The sequence below is a fragment of the Haliotis rufescens genome, unplaced genomic scaffold (genome assembly GCF_023055435.1).
Source record: "Haliotis rufescens isolate VD_foot unplaced genomic scaffold, xgHalRufe1.0.p SCAF_3, whole genome shotgun sequence".
NCBI classification, from domain to species: domain Eukaryota; kingdom Metazoa; phylum Mollusca; class Gastropoda; order Lepetellida; family Haliotidae; genus Haliotis; species Haliotis rufescens.
Genome location: NW_025964001.1, coordinates 4,339,099 through 4,363,392, shown reverse-complemented (window position 1 = coordinate 4,363,392; position 24,294 = coordinate 4,339,099). Strand labels below are relative to the sequence as shown.

At 39.9% G+C, this 24,294-nt stretch overlaps 1 protein-coding gene across 4 annotated transcripts in view; it reads left to right on the top strand.

The window, feature by feature from the left end:
• LOC124131846 (apoptosis-stimulating of p53 protein 1-like) overlaps positions 1-24,294 on the top strand; it is a 137,994-nt gene that overhangs the window by 45,032 nt on the left and 68,668 nt on the right. For 3 of the 4 annotated variants that reach the window (XM_048403567.1, XM_046495340.2, XM_046495339.2), the window contains exon 4: positions 21,664-21,731. In XM_048403567.1, coding sequence (XP_048259524.1) covers positions 21,664-21,731 — 68 coding nt within the window. Of the gene's footprint in view, positions 1-13,718; positions 14,253-21,663; positions 21,732-24,294 lie in introns of those variants that run through there. The other variant, XM_046495342.2, reaches the window with a different exon arrangement.

The following is a 24,294-nucleotide window of genomic DNA, read 5'->3' as shown; positions in this document are numbered from 1 at the left end:
TATTATGTTGTCAGGTCACTTGATGAGGTAAGCATGTTATTTGACAATAAAAGCCAAATATGCCGTGTTTAGTAAGTGTACAAAGAAATGAATACTGCTGATGAGATTGTCACTGTAATTACATATAAAATGCATCCACAGAATATGACATGATCACGCCACTGGATGATGATAGGGTAGTAAGGGCATTGGTGTTTCAGTTGTCTGAGGTATAAGTTGTCTCCCTTTGGTGTGTGAGAATCCAATTATCGACCCAGATTTGTCCTTATGATTCATGATTTCTCTGCCCGATTCCCATGCTTTAGGGTTTCACCAAAGTGATAAACATTTGCCAAGATGTGCATCACATTCCTACCACATTAATGTGAAAGGGTGTGATTATAGTGACGATACTCACTCACTCACTCATAATAGGTTACTTGTAACACTGGTCATTTATCCAAGGGGAAGAGTTGGCTGGAGATATGTCATACATGAGTGTCCTTTGTAACAAGCGGGGGCATGGGTGGTCCAGTCGTCTAAGGCGCCGCGATTCGCTGTGCAGAGTTGCGTCCCTTGGGCACGCCAGAAACCTATGGTTGTGGGTTCGAATCCCAGTTCGCCCCAGTTATGTTTCTAGGTTTGTCAGCACCGTACCCGTGCTCGTGGGTTTCACCGAAGTGGTAAATGTCTGAGACCTGCATCACTTTGGGCTTTCCTCCCACATTAAGCTGATACGCTGTGATATAACTGGAATACTGTTAAAAGCGGCGTTAAACCCAACTTACTCACTCACCCACTGTAACAAGCTGTCCCTGCAAGAATGTACATTATTTCTCTCTCCCAAATTTTTAAAAATAATTATCGCCTTCAATCAGAAGTTTATCAGCAGGATGACGATCCCAGAAATACCAAAAATATTTATAGGGGTGGCAGTGAAACCTAGTGGCTGCTTTGCCGAAGACCGAAGTTTGCTTTATCAGATGGGTCCTATGTGACTGAGGTCGGTTCCGATTTTTATGTATTTATATAGTTAATCATAACATGACAGATTAACTATTGTAATAGAAAAGAACTGGGTGATCCTCAACTTTTTTAAATCGTATGGCTGTAATATTGGACACTTTTCACCGCATTCATAATTTGAAAACCCTGTCCTGCTTCTCAGGGCCAATGAATGCGGCTGGTTTATTAGTCCATATTGTCAACATACTGGTGTGTCTCAGAGGCTAACAGGGAATGTTTGAGATATACTTCATACATATTGACTGAGGGATAAGTGTGTGTAGCCTGTATACTCCATCTATATGTGCATAGTTGACATCTCGGGGGGAATCCCAGGAAGAGATTGGTGGGGGCAGGGGCCCTGCATCTGTTGACATACCATTCTCTCTTATATTTCTAATTCTCACCTGTATCAACAAGGATTATTGGCTAAATGTTGCCAAATATGATATTAAATTGTTTATCTTAGTGTGGCCTTAACAGATGGTCATGGAAGTTAATGTACATTTGGTTATTAATATTTACTGCTTCAAAATCTTCAAAGGAGATAATATCGATGGAGATACTGAAGTTGTTTGCTGTCTATTTTAAGGGAGACCTAGCTTTAGGCCCCCATGCTCATTTCCAGTATATGTGGATGTGTCATTTGGGAAATTGCAACATTGTTTGTATGTTACTATGGTAACCATTGGCTGACATTGATCAACAGAAACTTGAGTTAGCAGATGACCAAGATTTTTTCTTGATAATCAAATTGGCTGGGGCTGCCTAAATCCCTGTGCCTAGTGCTCCTTTAAGGATGACTTGAACTGGTGGTCATAATGGTGATATGAGAATGTCTCTGGGAAGATGTCGGACATGTGTGCATAGTTCCTAAAATTTGGTTGCATGTTAGACAGAAAATCCAATGAAACACCTCAAAGAAAGTACATTATATACTACTCAAAAGAAGTTACACATTTTGGGGGCACACATTTTTTTATTTTTTTATTTATTTATTTATTTATTTATTTATTTATTTTTGTGTCTACAGGAATGTAAATTATGTATGTCAGTATATATGTATATATAATTCTTAATGTTTTATGTAACAAATGCTATATTTGGGATAACACTTTCTTAGTAAAGTACAGATTCTCGTACTTTTTAGGTTGAGTCCCGTCCGGGATTCGAACCCACACTTGCCAGAGTGAGGCTTCCTGAGTGGGTTAGATCGTTGACTTTGTGTGCTGGTGATTAGGTGCCTCACTCTGGCAAGTGTGGGTTCGAATCCCGGACGGGACTCAACCTAAAAAGTACGAGAATCTGTACTTTACTAAGAAAGTGTTATCCCAAATATAGCATTTGTTACATTTGACCACTTTCTAAATGGCATTGTGTATCTTAATGTTTTGTCTTTTAAGATTGCATCTGTCCCTTAATGGAACGTTTCTGGAATAAATATTATCTTATCTTATCTATGACTATGGTTAATCTCTTAAAGAACACCCATGTTTCATATCACTATAATTAATCTGTTGACAGATAAACTTAAGTCATATGAAAGAATTGAGTGTTCTTTCTTTTATTTTAGTAGTATACATTTCAGAGAAACCAGATGAGTTAATAATTCAACACTTCAAGGAGCTGTAAGCACCACTACAGTTTAGCAATATGTTTTGTCATGGAAGAATAGAGGCAAAGAAACTGTGTTTTGCATTGTATGTCATCATTTATTGGATTCTTCTGAATCATACATTTGAAACTTTGTGATGTTAATCCTTGCACAGGGGATATGAACACATATCACATGGTTAATTGAATGCAGGTAATATGGATGTTTATATCAACATAGGTATTGTGATATGAACATGGCTTATATGGTAAAACAAATATTGATATAGTAATATGAAAACAGGTGATACGGAGATAAGAATGCAGGTTTTTCCGGATATGTTTGTTTATAGTTTATCAGATTAGGTATATATATATGAAAGCAGGTAATGTGGTAATATGAAAACAGGTAACATGGATGTACGAAGGCAGATAACATGGATATATGAAGGCAGATAACATGGATATATTGAGGCAGATAACATGGATATATGAAGGCAGATAACATGGATATATGGAGGCAGGTAACATGGAAATATGGAGGCAGATAACATGGATATATGAAGGCAGATAACATGGATATACGAAGGCAGATAACATGGATATATGAAGGCAGATAACATGGATATATGAAGGCAGATAACATGGATATATGAAGGCAGATAACATGGATATATGAAGGCAGGTAACATGGATATATGAAGGCAGATAACATGGATATATGGAGGCAGGTAACATGGATATATGAAGGCAGATACTATGGATATATGGAGGCAGATAACATGGATATATGAAGGCAGATAACATGGATATACGAAGGCAGATAACATGGATATATGAAGACAGATAACATGGATATATGAAGGCAGATAACATGGATATATGAAGGCAGATAACATGGATATATGGAGGCAGGTAACATGGATATATGAAGGCAGATAACATGGATATATTGAGGCAGGTAACATTGATATATTGAGGCAGATACTATGGATATACGAAGGCAGACAACATGGATATATGAAGGCAGACAACATGGATATATTGAGGCAGATACTATGGATATACGAAGGCAGACAACATGGATATATGAAGGCAGGTAACATGGATATATTGAGGCAGGTAACATGGGTATATTCAGGCAGATAACATGGATATATAAAGGCAGACAACATGGATATATGGACCACACAATCCAGTGATTGAAATAACGAGCATCGATCCACGCATGTGAACTTTGTATTGATAAATATTCAATATCAGTCTTTGAACCTGTCTTTTTGTGCATGAGAGCTTTGGTTTCTTTTATATTCTACTGCAGAGACCATACACTGTATATGGGCCAGACAGCCAATTAGAGTGAGCGTAGGAACTATCATGTTGGTGTGTTAAGCCATGACAAAGGTATCAGCAGTCCTCGAATCGGACCCTGTGCTCCATGAAATTGCTTAATATGTTACATCCTGAACCAGCATTGCCTCCACAGTACCATTCTGGAGCTGTTCAATTGGAAAATTATAACCTGGCATCATTAGCGGCCATCTTGAAGCCTTTCTCACGACCCCTAAATTACCCTCTCTGTGGCCAGGTGTTGGGCCAGGGAGGCTGGTGAAGCACTGCAGAACAGCCCTGCCTGGTTCTGTCTCATTTCAACCTGGGTTGTCCAGTACATTTTGTCTCAAGGAGTTAAGACATTGTGGTTATTTGTGGAAATGAAATGCTTCTAAATTGAAGGCCAGACTAATTTTCAGGTCCTTGAGAGGCCTTTTGAAGTAGGAAGAACCTGAAGACTTTCGAACCTTGGTGGACAGAACTTCATCATTCGACTGATGCAGGGGCAAGAAGTATTGATTGATGGGCATTTCTTAGAAGTTGACGGATGACAATGTAGGCAGAAAAACTTCTTTGTTTGGAAGAAGTTTAGAAGAACTTATAAAAAAGTTGTTATCCATAAATTGGGTCTAGTTTGGGCAAGAAATAGTTCTGAAAGTTTGTTACAAACAATAGAGAAGCTAAGTAAGGATAAGAATTTATGGATGAACAACTTCTTTATTACAATTAAGAGCGACGTTTAGTGTTTAGGTTCTAACACCATTATCAAGCAAGTGATGTACAGAGAGTGGTTGACAAGTATATATACAAGAAGGAGGCACTTGCTTGATAACGGTGTTAGAACCTACACCTAAACGCCGCTCTTAATTGTAATAAAGAAGTTGTTCATCCATAAATTCTTATCCTTACTTAGTACACCAACTTCTAAATGCCTATCAAAGAAAATAGAGATGGTTTTGTCCATTAAAGTTTTGTGTCTCCAGACCAGTTTATTATATGTTTTATGGAAGAATCCTCAAATATCAAAACAAATCCACAAATAACAGGAAATATTGATATTAAATGTATATACAAGATGTTTATTTGTGCATATGTTAGTGTCGACTTAATTGTCATTCAGTTACAAAATTAATGTTTTAGATCTGATTTAAATAACTTAAGGGTACAGAATACTAATTCCAGATATGAATATATCTGTGTGTTCATATAGGACAGGGGTTTGTGTGACAATCACACTTGGTCAACCCCCAAGGTAGACTTGAGTGCAGTTAAACCTTCATTACAGCAGGCCTATATAGCAATCAGTGTGACCACCACAGCCGATACACTCCAACACTGTGTGTCTGGAGACTCTAGTCAAACACCACATAAATTCCAGCCCTAATGGACTGCAATAAAGCCATACGCACAGGTGATAAAATTACGTAACCCCATTTATGACCTTGCTTTACATAACAGTTGTGACTGCTCTAAGATATTGTACAAACAGTCACAGGGCAATATTGCTTGTATTCCCTCCCACTCACATGTTGGCCGATGACCTTTGTCCATTGGACATGTTGGTAGGTGGCTGCCTCCAAGGTTATGCTTAGAGAACAACAAAGCAGATAATAGATATCTTTTGTGTTTCTTTAGAAAGTTGTTTGAATGAGGATGCTCCTGAAGAATCTTTGAGAGCGAGGGATAATAAGTACACTGTCAAACTGGAGACTTTGAGGCATGTTTAAAATCCATGAAAGAAGATCACCGCCATTTAATCGATGACATGTGACAGGGTAATGGCAGGTAATAACTGGGGTCGTCTTCAACCAGGCTATTTTCAGACGTTAAAGTTGGAATATGGTTTCATATGACCTTTTGGTGGAAAAAATAAATATTTCAAGGAAGATTTATTTTGATCAGAAAATAATACCTATAAACTAGGATTATTGTGTAAAAACATTGTAATGACCATATTTGGGGATGTTATTCCTCCTGGGCAACAATCATGGTCTTCAAATAATATCCTACTTATTTTTATATGGAACGCGATACGTCATAAACCCAACTTAAATTATCATGCCGTAGGACCTTTTTATTTGAATTGAAACATTGTAAAAATAGTGGGTGTTTTCAATTTTAGTTTCTGTTTCCAAGAAATCAATAAGCGTATTTTTTTATATATGGGTGCTGGTATTAAAAGTGGTCGTGATCATGACAAATAAAATATTAAAGATAAGAGATCGAATATGTCAGTAAGAAAATGCTAGACTGCAGTTTGTCGTAGTGGTCAATAACCCAACTGGAATGTCCAACTTGCCCACAGAGCGAGTAATAGATCGGTGATATATCTTTACCAATGACAAATGACAGGCAGGAAATTAGGTGGAAGAATGCCCAACTTAGGAGAATATCTATTTATTCTACAATTTATTTTCTCAGTGTCCAGCGAGCTGTGTCGTAGGCCTCGGGCCATGGAAGGTAGACCATTGATCACAGGACTCAACAGTACCCCATTTACAGTGGACAAACGTGGGGCAACTATTGGAAATTCTTACTCCATATTGCTAGACAAACATGGCTCGTTTAGATCACAAAAGCCGTCTCCACTATGAACACTCTGCAGTATTTACTGCAGCTTGTGGAAATTGCGATCCATAAGGCTTTCTATGTTGAAGGTCGCTACTGTTATATTGGTCAGAAAAATATGTATAAGTGTTTCTGGTGACTGATTCACTCATTGTTTCGGACTCAACCCGAAACATATTCTGTTTCATCTATACTACTGAAAATAAGTAAAGGAACACCTGAATCTTTCTTGTTACTGTTAATCTGTGTTGCCTAAACTTAAATATCCAATGGTTTATGAATTTTTTATTTTATTTTATTACCTGACTGCATGATAAACCTGAGACAAGTGTTTCATTGTTTGGCCTCAGGAGGCCAAGAATACTGTGTCGCTGCCAGATCAGTGACACCATGTACCTGCTGTATCAATGAGCCCACCGAATCACCCAATACCAGGATCAATTTGTGGTGTAGATAAGACCTCCTTCGTATACATCGCTTTACCTACCTTTCCCCATGTTTGTTTACATTGACAACAAATAGACTATTGATCCATTTTGTTCATTGAGGTGGTATTTTCTATTTGTAAGACTTAAAACTAATGCATCAGTTTCAAAGCATTTACAGAAAGCAAATTATTATTATTGATAAAAATTGATGTCGATATTTCAGCAAGGACATGAGAACAGTTTATACTGCACCTTTAGGAAATGTTGCTACCAGTGTAATTCTAAATGAATAAACACATTATTATATTAATAACCCTCTGTGTGAAAGGTTGATTGAGTATTGATGTGTGGTAGACAAGCATTATCTCCAAAGATCAGACCCCTGCTGAGAAACTGGCAAAAATATCTGCTGCATCAAAGAGGATTATCATCTCCGGCAAATAGGCAATCTATTGGTGCTAGGTATGTGGCAGTTGTTTTGTAGAGGAGATAATTGAGGCTAATTGTTGTTGGTGTTGAAAACAAAGAGAGGCCTCATATCAATGCATATGGATTGCCTGTTAGCCTCCATCTTCACAACTGTTAGCGACGAAGTGTTCGAAGTATTTCTCATGGCCATAATCTCCAGACCGCCTCGATGGTCCAGTGGTAGAGCATCCGCCCAGAGATGTAAGGGGTTCAATCCCCGGCTGCATCAATCAGATAAAAGATGGGACTTGTTGTTACCCTGCCTGATGCATGTCATAAAGGGGCTAAAACAAGGATTGGTTGGCTCAGAGTCAGTATTCTGTGTCTGAGTGGGGTATTCATGTTAATACTGCGGCATGGTATCTCAGTGGGCTAGCACTCTAAAAATTGGCATTAGTCCGAACTAGTACAAGCAGCCGCACACCAACACTATATATGTGCAATAATCGTAGATGCGAGGTTAAACCCCATTTCACCTCACCTCACCCATCATCTCCAGATGTCTTGCCAACTCCTGTGTTCTGCCACTGCCTTCCCTGTCTGTAACTTGCCTCAAATACAATCAGTTGATTTGTTCCACAATGGCCGCCTCCATTGCCTAGTGGATACAGCATTGGCCTGGTGTGCGAAAAGTCAGTGTTTAGATCCCCTGGCCTCTTCATTCCAAAAGACATTAAAAAGGTGGCACTAGTTGTTACCTGCCTGGCACTCGGCATTAATGGTATAAAAGATGCCTTTCTGATGTTTCTGCAGTGTTAACCTCAATCTCTCTCTCACTTCATTTTTGTTCACCCAGCAATTTTGCCTTACGCTTTACCTATTGACAGTTATTCCTCTTCCCGTTAAACCTTTTATTCCCATTTTTGTCATAAATGGCGACTGTATTGAGGATTGAGTGGCTACCCCCTTCCTCCCCACCCATCATTCCCCTACCCCCTCCCTCCCCACCACCATTCCCCTACCCCCTCCCTCCCCACCATCATTCCCCTACCCCCTCCCTCCCCACCACCATTCCCCTACCCCCTTCCTCCCCCCCACCATTCCCCTACCCCCTTCCTCCCCACCACCATTCCCCTACCCCCTTCCTCCCCACCACCATTCCACCACCATTCCCCTACCCCCTTCCTCCCCACCACCATTCCCCTACACCCTTCCTCCCTACTACCATTCCCCTACCCCCTTCTTCCCCCACAACCGTTCCCCTACCCCCTTCCTCCCCACCACCATTCCCTTACCCCCTCCCTCCCCACCACCATTCCCCTACCCCCTTCCTCCCCCCCACCATTCCCCTACCCCCTTCCTCCCCACCACCATTCCCCTACCCCCTCCCTCCCCACCACCATTCCCCTACCCCCTTCCTCCCCACCACCATTCCACCACCATTCCCCTACCCCCTTCCTCCCCACCACCATTCCCCTACCCCCTTCCTCCCCACCACCATTCCCCTACCCCCTTCCTCCCCACCACCATTCCACCACCATTCCCCTACCCCCTTCCTCCCCACCACCATTCCCCTACCCCCTTCCTCCCCACCACCATTCCCCTAGCCCCTTCCTCCCCACTACCATTCCACCACCATTCCCCTACCCCCTTCCTCCCCACCACCATTCCCCTACCCCCTTCCTCCCCACCACCATTCCCCTACCCCCTTCCTCCCCACCACCATTCCCCTACCCCCTTCCTCCCCACCATCATTCCCCTACCCCCTTCCTCCCCACCATCATTCTCCTACCCCCTTCTTCCCCCACCAACCGTCCCTACCTCTTTCCTCATCAATATATCTCCAACATTATCCCCACCCAAAATGTTTGTCTTTACATAGACCTATCTACCCAAACTATTTTCTTACCCCTCCCCCTCCCGCTCCACGTAACACCCCTTACCTCACACTCCGCACCCACACATACTGTTTGTTCCATGCTCCACCTCGTTATCCCCATGGTGTAATGACTCTCCACAACAGCTCCCAGGTGTGAGACCCTTTGAGGGTGCAATGTATGTCTTTGTAATCATGTGAACACCACCATATGCTTTTGACAAGGATCAGTCAACAATTTGTTATGGAGATTGGACAATACCCTTTACTCAATAAATTGGGAAAAAGGCCCTTTGAAATTGACATTTTGCCCTTAAAAAAACATTACCATATTAGGTGAGCTGTTTGACAGTAAAACCATGTGAAACTCTCACAACAGACCTTGTGGAGTCAGTCGGCCATGGGACGTAATAGCATTATTTGATTCCCCTACATTGTCTCTCTGACCAAGCCACAGAGTTCCTATCACACCCCAGCCAGTTTATGGCCTGATATTGTCCCCAGGAAATGCCCTGTATAGAAAACATGATGGTTGCTAAGTACATGACATCTCGGAAGCCGAAGCCGATCATCCTGATGATGCTTGTATCATCATCATGTCGCATTAATTTTCATTAGCAGAATCCTCACAGTATTGTTACCTCTGGGCGTCTGTCCAAGGACAGATGGAGGGGGGGGCGGAAGGATGGTGAAAATACAAGCGAAGCTGCTGACCAGTTTACACAATAAATTCACCAGTCCCCTGGACTGGATCGCACATTGATCACATTCTCTGTGCTGACACAAACAGCGAGCTGTTACCTCTGAGAGCTGGAATGCCAGCTTCTTAAATGCACCACTTTAGTTTTGCCAGTGTCTTCAGGAATTATCTGCAGTAGGATGCCTGGAACCAAATTTGAAACCATATTTATCGGATGTTTTTGTGGATTTGGAAAAACTTTGGATAATTAGATGATCATTAGTGGTTTGTGTGTGAGTTCGCAGTGAGAGTCAAATGCAAATTCATAAACAAATGTTTTATTTTTATTTTTTATGTCTACAAAGATTGTTAAATTTAATGCTGAACAGACCAGTTTTCACAAAACACTTAATCAACTCCTGATATCACTGTTTTGTATATATACATAGGTTTTCAAAAGCTGCACATTTTGATTTCTCATCACATGTAACCCCCAGATGAGAATACTTATCTGATAATACTCTTGGGATTGCCCAATATCTCGACATATGCGACGGTAATACCGGTAAATGTTATGTTTGGTTTCACAATACTCCCATAAACAAAACCTTGCAGCATACTTTTGAAATCCATTTATCAATTTTATTTATTTTGTTTCCTATGTTTGTTACATAACTACAAAATACAGCAGCTAGATACAACACTAGTTCCAGGCCACTTTAACTTTGGGGGTGATCAATGAGTAGCTCGAAGTTATCCTTAATTAGGCCATAACAGATAAATTATTAGAATTTCATCACCCGGCTTCACATCATTCTTGCCCCTAAGTATCAACAGACACTTTGTGAGTTCTCTTCCTACTTCAGGAGATGACTCATACCAAGACTAACATCGTGTCTCTGAAATAAACATATCGTACAGAAAAGAAAGTTGTTAAATTATCTTTAAAAAATTAATTAAAAGGAGCCCAAATACTCTCTTCATTGCTGCAGAAATCTAGACTTACCAAACATTATAGACTTGCATGAGCTGTATTTGATGTATTTGTATCAGTGTCTGTAAGACAGACTAAATCATACCCTGTACATAGTCCTACACACCAGTGAAGATAGAATAGGTCTTCAGCAACCCATACTTGCCATAAAAGTCGACTATGCTTGTCGTGAGAGGTGACTTACGGGATCAGGTGGTCTGAGTCTAACTGACATGGTTGATGCGAGTCATCATATCCCAACTGCATAGAACGATGCTCATGATGTCAATCACTGCATTGTCAGGTCCAGACTCAATTATTTACCGAACGCTGTCATATAGCTGGAATATTGCTAAGTGCGGAGTTAAACAACAAACATACAAACATAGTCCTACATGTGAGCCACATCCATCAACAATATAATGCGTACACCTCATAGGGCTGGGATGGTACCTGGGTACTCAGGTATTCAGGTACTTATGTACTCGGGTCAGGTGAATCCTGAGTTGGACCTGGGTACACACAAGAGTACCCAGACCCATTGTTCTCACGTGATGTATTGTTTCATGACAATAACAATAACAATATCAATAAAGAAGCATTCCTTGCAACTTTGATCTGTTTGATAAGATAAAGCTCCAGCTCTTCACTGTATGCATAATCGGATTGTTTTGTAGGTGTATTGAAACCGTTTTTACCAATTCCCAATCCGACATTTTGAACTCTTGAGACCTACAGTGGGTGCCCAGGTAGGATCGGGTAATAGGGGGTCAAGTACCGCGAGTAGTAAATTTGGACTCGTCCTGGCCTCACATTTTTTATAATTTGGATGAAAATCAAATAATTATTTTATTGTGGCCTTTTATAGAAATGTTGTCATGTCCTCGATTGTGAATTATGTCTCACAATTAAACATGAGTTACTCTTAACACCATTGTAAAGTCTTTAACTTGTTAGCTGAGCCAACATCTGCAAGTCTTAATTAAGAACACTTGACTAATAATTATCCAATTGATCACAAGCAATGCCTTCTGTAAATGTCCTTTCACGAAGTCTTCCCACCCATGGGTTTATCGACATGTGACCATCTGTGAGTAGGAATATGAGAAAAGGTGGACTTCATTGAATATGAATTCTTTCTAAAATATTTGCCAAATTCTATGCAGTGATCACAGATGATTGACTTTCATTATGTGAGCAAAGTCTTTCTGTTATTATTGAAATGTCCTAAATGTAAAATGTCTCAAGTCTTGCAAGACAATTTGTCAAGGAGTGTGCATTTCTTTTGTGTGTGTGAGGTTGCGTGACAGACATTCCACGCACGCTGGTGCACACACAGTTAGGGAGGTGGCCCAGTCATATGGGCCGTGTTACCTGAAGGCAGGATTTATCTAATGGCTTATGCAGTTCAAAGGCTGATATGGTAGGCTATCCAAACCATCCCCTTGTCTGCCCAAACACCAGGGGCAACCCTACTTGCTTTGTTTGGAGGGACTGTCCACTCGGACTTCTAATGTTAGATGACACGGCTGTGGTTTATGGCCCTATGGTCAGTTAAGTGGACATAAGAAGATAAGATGATGAGGGGACAGATTGGCCAGAGGCTAGGGATGATCACCTTTGATTTCAGTTTGTCCGTCTGCTGGTGATCGTCTGCTAGTGGCGTCTGCTCAGTTGTCTGCAGTTTGCTGTTCCTAGTGGGACAGTTTTTACACTGAGCAGCTTCAGAGGAGGTTTTTAGCGTCAGTCAATGGATTTGAGCCTTTGAGCTCTGTTCTTGTGAAATCATTGATAAAAATGTACCAGATCCCGTGACAAATTTGATGATGGAAAACGTGAGAGATCAAGTGACAACTTATATGGATGCGTAAGACTGAATAATAGTCTCAAGTGTTCGGTGTGCCTTGATCAGCTATTTTCCTTTTGAAGTCACATTAGCAAGATTTGTTGTGGAGTTTGTTCAAGACAGGAGATGAAGATATAGAAAGGCGGTTTGTCACATGGTTTAGTCTGATTACCGCTAGAGGTATGATCAATGATGAGCTACTCTCTCAACGAGGAAAGAGCCTGCGTATGATTGAATTTGTGATGTAAGGAAATTTGCAGCAACTTGTCTGTTTGATGTGCAGTCATCGAGTGGTGATTTGCAGGAGATATCGTGAGGTGTAAGGATTTCTGCAATTACCATTCCTGGTAGTGTTATGAAGTCTATCAGTGCAGAGTGGCAAATCACCCATCATGTATCATACTGTCTGAATGATTAGTTGAGCTTAGTCAGTCAGAAGTGCCAAGCAGACGTCATCAAGTTATGAAACAGCAGACGTCAGTCACTGCCCAATAATCATTATTGACTTCATAGGGTCAAGTGGGTTGTCAACTGACCACTCGATTGCAAGCGCTTCTCACGTATCGATGTGCTTGCCCTACACTGGTCAAGAGGACTTAGTATTGACCATTGTTCCTGCGATTTCCTGTGACCCAATGCTAGCTCCAAGTTTCTGCCTGGAAACACGACCATGGAAACTATGAGAGAAGAAGTGAAATGTTCCACAAATATTGAAAGACTTGCATTCAGTTGAACAAGAAAGTGTTTAAAATTATTTTAGAATTATTTGACGGCTTCACAGAATTAAGTTTTATGTTTTCTTAAGGAGAAATGTGTCACTATGACCGGCGTGATTGAATATTTGACACTTTTATGCAGAGCATGTGTGAAGATTGATGTGTCGGTTGACATGGTAATCTATAATTCAGCCACATCTTATCTGACAAACAGAATATCAGAAACTTCTAAATACAGCATTGACCTACTCAAGGGTGGATTAGTCATTGTGAAATCTGACACCAAGCTTAATAGAACAATTTCAAGTGCAACAAAATCCTTGAAAAATTGAACAAGTTGAGTCACAGTTTCATCCATTGTTGAGGATATTCAAGAATGGTCATTGAATTGCAGTGGTGTCCGTCTACTTGAGTCGACCCACAGTCAGGGCACTGCCTAAACCTCTCTCTGATGCACGATTGACCAATGGTTGTCCAAGACCTTTGTCAGTCCTTCATAGAGAACAAGACCTTCGTAAGACGTCCTTGCTTCATTGTTGAAGCGTCTGAGCACAGGGGGTAATGGAGAATTGATTGACAGTCAGGGAGACTACCTGCAGAGAGGTGGCCATGTGTTCAAGGCTCACCTGTACAAACGAGGCGTCTCGCCAGGTGTAACAATGTTTGTTTATTTTCTGACCTCTCATTACCTAATCATTGATAGGAGGAAATCTATCTTGATTTGATCTGTGTGTTCGTTCATGACTCTGCGGTGATTGCAGTCAGTGTGTGGATACTGTGTGGCTTGAGCCAGACTAAGGGATTTACTGCAGGCGTTTTGTCTTAGCTAGCTTGATTCACACAACATGAGTAAGTACATGCCCGCTCACAAAGTCTGTTGCTATTTTCTTCACCATTTACAGATGCTGACATTTCCTGAAATTTTGATAAATCTGTACTTCATCAACCAAACTATAATTATTTGAAGATAATATTGCATGCTTTTATTAGAATAGGGATTTTGTCATCACTTTAACTCAAATGTCGTTTTGAAGTAGATGACACAAAATCTTAGTCTTATGTAGGACATAAAAAAATCAAAAATAAAATTGTATCTATCTTGTAAGTGAGTATTGCGTGACACATATGGTTGGTATCTCTACAGATGAAAACAACTCGGTAACATTTTTGCTTCCGTTAGCCAAGCAGAAGCAAGTTTTGTTGTAAAGGTTTAGTATTGAGACTGGACATCTGCTGGCAGCAGGTAGCTGGAGCTAAGCTCCTTACACATACTTCCTCAGATGTCTGCTTATTTGCGCCCCAACAGCTCATGTGACAGTCAAGCAGACATTGTTAGCATTAATTATTCAGGAGTCTTAAAACACAGCATAAAAGTTTGAGTCACTCTTTCAATAGGTGCAATTTGCAATTTTTAAATATTTATTTTTTTAAACATTTGCCAAATTAGTATTTCAACTATTCATGTTTTTATATGCACTACAAATGAATTTGTGTGCCTAAACAAAATCTACCCAAGTGACCAATCTTTACCATATATATGAAAAATACGAGCTTTAATCAGTATTGTAAATTTAGATTTTAGAACTTTTTTCATAATTGTCAAATTTCAGTATATAAGGTGAGCTTCTGACATGCTGATTTTAAGATCCATTTTGTCAGAAATGTTACAATTTTCCCAGCAAATCTGAAGACCATATGTTCATGGTCCTGTCCACAGCTGAAACTGGGAGACCAAAAATATTAGATTCAATGTATCACTACTCTCAGATGTGCTTTTGCAATGGAAATACTTTCCCAAACTCCATAGACTTCATAAACATGCAAATTGTTTTAAGCTCAGTATGATCTGTCAAAATTGTGAAGTGCTCAAGCACTACAGCAAGTGCATGGGATCACAGTGTTGAACTGTATTTATATTTATGGCCAGTGTCATATCATGGGAAAAGTAAGGATACTGTTTTCGGTGTGTTTCCTCGCTGATGTTGGGCAAGATGGCAGTGGAGCAATTGTAAGATAATAGTTGTATGTTTTATCTACATCGTAATCTCACTACACCTGTAACAATTCCCTCCCTCCCCATCGGCCTTGTGCTCCACACCTCCAGTGATAGCATCACACCCTTCAGTTAAACCTACTCTCTACTACTGTGGTCCGTCTGCTCCATGGGATCAATCATAGATGGAGCACGTCTGTTTTATCAAATCATCTTCAAATGGTGAAATAGATAGTTTAGTAGAATATATTTCTATGAAAAATGTTGAAGTCTGCTAGTCTGCACATAAAATTGTTTTGCAATCCTAATTGTTCTGTAGTGTTTAAAATTAAGCATGAAAATTGAGTCCTTGTCATTTGTTTTAATGTTACAAGCTTCAGACTGACAGAGTATCTTAATGTTCAGAAATGTCTACAAGATATTGATAAGAGTTCTATCTGTTGTAAACAAGCAGTAAATGAACATGATAATGTTTTGTCTGTGTTCTCCGACTCATCCACTCGGTCAACACCAGCCCATCTCATCACCCATTGCCTCACTCACCAAATCCATGTCATACAACCACTCTCTCACTCACTCATCTCACTCAGTTAATGACTGTCACTAACTCACTCTCTCACTCACACCTCCCACATGAAGCTGACATGCCATGATATAACTGGAAATGGATTTTACTGCTCTACATTTTTCACTGAAATTATTATATTCACTTTCTGCAGAGTTAATTTGACTCCCTTATAAACTCTTCATCTCAGGCTAAAATGTTCTTTGAGTTTTATGAAATGAGAGTGAAATTTTTTTTGGGATGCATTTTTGATGGAATATTCTCATGAACACAAATGGGATGAACATTTGCTGTGTGCCTCAAGGATACTGTCCAAAGCAGCATTAAACCCAACTCTCTCAATCACTCACTTGCCTGTATCGTGTCAAACTTCAGATCATTTTTAAATCCATGAAAGATGGGAGATTTTGGTGACTTTTTATTCCACATTATGCATGTTCAATTTTACTAGCAATATTACAAATCATAATTAGTAATTACAAATATAATTGTATCTAAGATTTTACAAGATGTTCAATATGAATTTAGTTAAAGTTAACATGTCCAAAACCTAAATTACTATATGATATTGTCCAGTATGTTTAAAGGAGATCTACAGCTGTATGGTTTGTGTAATAGTATAAAGTACCAGTAAAATAAGTTTCTTAATTGACGTCCACAACAAAGGCTGTGGCAGGATGATGTTATGGCAAGACATTAAACTTCTTGGTCGTACATTGCCGATACCCGATTGCCAAGATCTTACTTCCGCGACCATAACCAGCGAGGAGTGCTTTATCTCACTTTATTTATTTGTCTAAATGAAACAAATAACATAAAAAATAAGAAAACATCGAAATGTCTTAGAGCGAAACAATACAGTGTGTCGCTGTTTTAAAGGAATGCGATCAAGGCCTATGAGAGAAGAAACACATGCAGTAAAACTTAAAGTCATGACATCTAAAATTGAATGTTCTTTCACCAGCTGCCACGGTGGCTAAGTGGAAAACTGTTGGTTACAAAACTTAACACGATATGTGAGGTTGCAGGTTTGGTTTCTGTCATCCATAATAAAAAAGTTTCTTTTCTTGTTTTTGATGTTTCGATGCTACTCAAATCAGCAGCTCTTACTAGCAAAACGTAAAACCTTATACCAGGTATTACTTGGAAAAAGTAAGACCTCATACCCGGTCTTACTAATAAAAAGTAAAACCTTATACCAGGTCTTACTAATAAAAAGTAAAACCTCATACCCGATCTTACTAATAAAAAGTAAAACCTCATACCTGGTCTTACTAATAAAAAGTAAAACCTTATACCAGGTATTACTTGGAAAAAGTAAAACCTCACACCCGGGATAAGGTCTTACTTGGAAAAAGTAAAACCTCACACCCGGGATAAGGTCTTACTTGGAAAAAGTAAAACCTCACACCCGGGATAATGTCTTACTTAGAAAAAGTAAAACCTCACACCTGGGATAAGGTCTTACTTGGAAAAAGTAAAACCTCACACCTGGGATAATGTCTTACTTAGAAAAAGTAAAACCACACACCTGGGATAAGGTCTTACTTGGAAAAAGTAAAACCTCACACCCGGGATAAGGTCTTACTTGGAAAAAGTAAAACCTCCCAAGAGGTCATTACGAGATAGAAAGATACAAGCAATGCAACAGGAACAAGTGGCAGTAGGCTTACAAGTGTGAGAGTTAACCCTTGAAGTGACAACAGCAGGTGAACGGAGGAAATGAGCGGGTGGTATTGGGAGCCGACGTATTCAAACAGACTCCTTACTTCAGCCACCATCGTGTGGAAATTGTGCACATTCGTTCTTTAAGAAGAACAATGTGATTCATGAGATGGTATGTGATCTGTCAATTTCAGAAAAAAATATTTTTTATAATCTTTAAATTCCTGTATAGCGTGCTGACAATGACTTGGTGTTAGAGTAAGCACTTCTCGCCATCAAATATTGTATGAAATCCCTCTGTAGAGTTTGAAAATAACTGGGATCATGCTGGATAAACGTGTCTTGCTTCAGACCAACAAATGTGTCAATTATTGGGCAAAAAGCATGTTCGCTTGAATTGCACTTTGGTATTGATCAAGCCCAAGTGGACTGCTTACATGTTTGTGGTCGGGGGAAATGCACTTGGGAGGCTGCTCGACTTCAAAAGGTTTTTCCAGAGATTCAGAAATCATTACTCGCCAAAATGGAAGAAAAACTTCTGGTCTAATTATAAAAAGTTGGCTGTGGTAGTCTTTCACCAGGCTTACAACCACTGGAAGAAGTGTCTTTCAAGGCGGAGATGGTTTGTGATTCACAGCGAGAATATAGCAACATTGTTATTGATAACACTCATCGTCCTCTCTTGTCACATGATCACATCAGGCGCCATGCCACTACTACAACCTATCTGGTGCCACAAATGGTTCATTGATGTTTATTTCTTTCATTGTATTGATAATGTAGGGATTACTATGCCGATTCATCTAATGCTGTACCCATGGATGAGTACCGTGTACCATTTTTCTCTTATTCACTGTTATTCATCATTTTGAAACTTATACATATGCTATTCAACATTTGCTAAGAACACACCTTTAACTGAAGATGACTATTTTCCTTAGCAAATGCTGAGTAGTATATCATATATACCCAAACTGTGAAGATCTGTGGTAGAATAGGTCTTCAGCAATCCATGCTTGTCGTAAAAGGCGACTATGCTTGTCATAAGAGGCAACTAACGGGATCAGGTGGTCAGGCTCGCTGACTTGGCTGATGCATGTCTTCATATCCAAAATGTAGATCGATGCTCATGATGTCAATCACTGGATTGCCTGGTTCAGTCTTGATTTTTTACAGACTGCCATCATATAGCCGGAATACTGCTGAGTGCGACATTAAACAACAAACAAACAAACAAAATATCACAAATGCCCAGTGAAATTAACATTTTGTAAATATGATAGAGAATTATAAACTTTGACGTTCCTGCTGTGATTTATGACACACAAGTGTGTAAGTCACAGGTATATCAGTGCATTAATCTTCAATTTCAAACCCAAGCCTCGCCTCGCCTTGCCTCGCCACATAAGTTCAACCTTGAGCAGGCTTGTTGGGTAGCAGAGTAGTCTTAAGTGTTTGTCATACTAAAGAGCTGTTTGTTTTTCCACATGGTAAGGTTAGTAAAGTCTATGCTTGGTGTCCCTGACTTAAAGAGTGTTACTGGATTAGCTTTCGAAGCTGCTCACTCACTCACTCACCCACCCACTCACTCACTCACTCACTCACTCACTCACTCACTCACTCACTCACTCACTCATGAATTGTCCAGTGACAACATTCTCATTAACCTCACACTTTATGTGTGTGTTCATGTTTTCCTTCTAAACCTGGTTTTAAAAATGCAATTTCTGCAAACGTTTTAAAAGACCTCTTCAAATAATTGTTATTTTTTTAACTAAGCAGCAATGCACGACATGTGACCATTGTCATCGTGTTGGTGATTGTAGCTGTGAGATGTTGCCTGCTGCAGTTTCAAGACCATCTTGGCATGAAATGTAGTGTTTGTTTTCTACTTTCTGCGGCTGTGGGTCGTCGATGACGGCAATGCCGCAGCAAAGAACTGTGGCTCACAGCCACTGGGAATGGTAAACAACGGTGTGTACATGTTGCAACTTTGTCGTAACTCGGAGTCAGTTAATCTCTCGCTGCCCATGAGCCAACACTCCCTGTGACAGCCTCGTCCGCCACAAGCTCGACAGACCACTGGCCGAGATACACAGAGTCTATGATTCATAAGAAATGGATTTCTCTGATCTGTGTTTTTGACTGAAATTATTATATTCACTTCCTGCTGAGTTAATGTGACTCCATTATAAACTCTTCATCTCGGACTAAAATGTTCTTTTAATTTTTTCAAATGAGAGTGGGATCTATTTTTTGGATGCATTTTTGATGGAATATCTCAAATAGGATGAAGAGTTGCTCCGTGCCTCAAGAATACTTGTTGTAATCGTCTTCTGGACACAAAAACTCCTGTGTTCCACATTCCCGCTTTTACATTCCACCTGTTCTGTATCATCTGGTCTGGTCATAATTTCCATACCGGAGCGTCCAGCCGTGGATATCTTGTTTTAATTACCTCCTGTGCTGTGAAGATAATACACACAAAGACTCCACAAGTTTCATGTTCACACAAAAAACAAAAGGCAATAGGGTTTTTTCGACAGTTGGGATTAAGTTTCCGCCAGTCCTATGATTGGCTGGTGATTGATTTCTAGAACAGTGATCAGCAGACAATGCGAAGTCCCTGGACCGTATACCACTGGTCAGCGCGGACATTCGTGTTCAAAACATAGCATATCACAGCTGGGTTTACATTCTTTCAGTATGAGAGCAGGTGAGATCTTTTGTGTTTTTTAAAAAATAGAAGTTTTTCTTGTTAAAACCAAAAGCATATTTTTGTGATGTTTCAGAAGTTAATTGAAATAGTGATATGGTAAAGTATACAACACTGTTTACCCAGTCAACTAACACATGAAATGAAGGAGCAATTATACCAGAAAACTGAACAATAAATCTATCCACTTTAAAAATTGTCTTAATTAAAATGCATTTTTTTGTTATGTATGACTTTTCAAAAGTCGAAGAAAAATGAAACATTAATTAATATGTAATTTTTCTCACAAAAATCTTTTTTGGGGGTCATGACGAGGTTTTTATCATAACTAATGATTTGTTCATGATTTTGAGACTCCCATTTGGTGCGTGCATGAGTCTCAGGTGTTTTGATCACTGGCTGTTTGTTGTGGGGGTCTGTTTGTTCGGAAGACGAGAGAGTTTAGATAAACGTAATTCATTGATCGACCTGAGTCTGCAGGGCATGTCATCAGTTGTAGCTTTTTCCTTGCTGGAGGAGCTTGGTACCTGTCCATAGGGTAACGGACATCCTATAGATCAACATGTCTCGGATACTCATGGATTAATGAATCATTTTGTTTCTTCGCGAAGCTAGTGTGAAATGTTGCAGATGATTTTACTGGTGGGAACTTGAGAAGGAATAGAACATTGATCCTGAAAGTTAGATTTTCCCTCTTTAAGAACAAATTCTGCTTGGTTCCGTTGAGGTAAGACATTGATGCTAATGTTCCTTGGTACTAGGATGAATTGTGGACTCTAAGACAAGTAATTGGAACAAATATCTAGGAAAGAATTAAAATGAAATATAATTCTTGAGTGTTATGTACTTGTCAAAATAAGTTTAGTTGAACTTGGACAAACTTGGCTATGTAACCTGTTACACAGTTCCTGTAAATGCTGTCATTAACCCCCCTTATTTACTGTATGCTAGTATGTTAGTCTTACAATGTTGAGGCGTTCGCTCGTCACGCCGAAGACCTGGGTTCGATTCCCGACATTGGTACAATGTGTGAAGCCCATTTCTGGTGTCCCCCGCCGTGATATTGCTGGAATATTGCTAAAAGCGGCATAAAACCATACTCACTCACTCACTCACTACAATGTTGAGTTTCTGTACAACATACTGTATCTGTAGTATAGATTTGTACCCTGCCCGCTGAGGGTGTTCTGTTCAAAAATGTCTTGAATCTTGAATCTATGAAAGGAATCAGCACAATATGAGAACAAGTTACAGTCTGCGTTTGTTACTGATGAAGTTTGTCTTGGCGTATACTCATTAACACCACTTTTCTCCTCCTCAGGGCGAAGAGCTCAACTACGACGAGGACGTGAAAGTGCAGCAGCCGCAGCACAAAGCAGATCAGCCATGGTAAGTGCTTCTGTATTTTTCTGATTTGTGACATGACATATATTTTTTTCCAGATTAAATTATTGTTCAGAAACATAGGATATTAAATGTGTGTTCATGTAATATTATGTTTACGACACAAGTGTCAAAATTCCGAAATAAAGGTACGAGTGTCGTAAACATAGTATGACTTGAACCCGAATATAATGTTCTATTTATTACCGAAGAGATGTCTACATAGAGACAAATCTAAGTGTTTACCTATAAGCACAGCATGTCACAACAGCAGCGGAACTACCATCTGTCGAATGACGTCAACAACCTTCAGCAATGACATCGTTTCTAGTGTGACGTCATTCCGACCTCATGTCACAATAAGATTGGAATGACGTCAGCAATGCCGTCTGGATGACGGAAACAATACACTGTTGTCTCATTCTTGACGTGCTATGACTCTGGGGCACATATGATTTTTATTAACCCTGATATGTTTGACCTCGTAGGTAGTAAAGTCTTCTTTTCGAGAAAGACGATACTGATACCACACATCTGTGATTTTGTTTCATCATGGACCTATCATATAGGTCTGTGGTTTCATATCACAAAGGTAGAATAGGTCTGTGGTTTCATATCCCAAAGGTAGAATAGGTCTTCAGCAACCCATTCTTGCCGTATAAGGCGACTATGCTTGTCGTAAAAGACGACTAACGGGATCAGGTGGTCAGGCTCGCTGACTTGGTTGATACATGTCATCGATCCCAATTGCGTGGATCGATGCTCATGATGTCAATCACTGGATTGTCTGGTCCAGACTCGATTATTTTACAGACCGCCGTCATATAACTGGAATATTGCTGAGTGCGGCGTTAAACAACAAACAAATAATCACATCACAAAGTCTTTACCAACATCAGTTCTGAATGTTTGTTTTTTCGATTCAGACTGTTATTTTAAACAGAACCTTTGTAGAGTGCCATTAGCTATTCTTTAAGTAGAAATGATGACAGTATTCAGTAGAGAGTAACATTATCATCCAGACAGTTTTCTCAACCAAGACTTAGCAATTATTTATTGGCTCTTCTCAAATGTCACTTCTGCCTCACATCAGAGCTGGTTTAAGGTGATTTGAAAACATCAATTAATGAGACTTGATATTACAGTCGGGAAATATTATGCACTCTCAAATAGATCACACAGTCCACTTCAGTGACATTTCATACTATCTGTTTCCATCTCAAAGAAAGGAAATATAATTTTGAAAAGACTTATTTTCCGCAAATTGTTATGAACAAGCTGCTTTTGCTGAATCTTATGGTTGTACCATGCTGTAACATGTTGTACCTTGCTGTACCATGTTGTACTTTGTTGTACCATGTTGTACCATGTTGTACCATGTTGTACCTTGTTGTCCAAGGCTGTGCCATGTTGTTGTCAGAGCTTCATCTCAAAGGGGGGTGGTGGTGTGGCCTTGTGGTCAGGTCAGTTGGGTTCGAGTCCCAACATGGACGATATAAACCTGATCTTCGTGTCCATTGATATGGAAATGTTGCTAATTGTTTGGAAGATATTCCCTGTCAGCCTCATGAACAGTCTGTTGGTAGCCCTCGCTAGTCTGTCCATGAATAGTGCAGAATAAAACTTGACTCCACCACTCACTCATCACATGCCCAGTATCTCATTATGAAGTTGCTGGAATATACTGCCTTCTCCATATACAGTCAAGTCTCATAATCCGACACTCGTTAATCCGACAATTGGCTTTATCCGACACAAATGATGGGAACCGATTAAATCAGTGCTATTTAGACCCGTTAATCCGACAGTCTCGCACTCCGACTCCAACAAACCTAATTTGCAACTCATTAATCAGTCTTGTTAATCCGACACAGTGATCAGCGTATTCCGTGGTCATCTGCCCGCGAGTACACAGCCCCATGTTTTGATGCGAGACAAGTCGGCGAGTAGCAGCATATTTCCACGGCTGCAGAGATAAACTTGCTTAACAATAAACAATTACTGCTTTAAACAAACAAAACAGGATTTGAATCGTTATGTATAGTAAAGTTGTCCAATTTTCGATCACGAATGTTGATAATACCTAATTTCGTTTATCCAACATACTTGTTAATCCGACATAATCATATGCAACCAACAATGTCGGATTAACAGGACTTGACTGTACTCAGCGTTTTTGCCTTTCTTCTGTGGGGCGCAACACACTCACTCACTCTACAACCCACCCACAATGAAAGGTTTCTGATACATGAATATGACTGCAATTAATATGTCTGAAGCCCATTTCTGGCCCCCTCTGTGATATCGTTTAAATATTGCAAGAAATGCTGTAAAACCGTACTTGCTCACTCACTCACTCATTTACTTACTCTTTCACTCACTCACTCATTTACTTACTCTTTCACTCACTCACTCACTCACTCACTCACTCACTCGATACCTATTTACAGGTTGTCTTTTATCAGGTATACTTTCTGTGAAACAGTATATGGGATCTGAGATTTCAGTGACTGCTATTGTTATCATGTACAAAAGTAGACTCCACACCTCCTCAAGTGTCTGGGTCAGC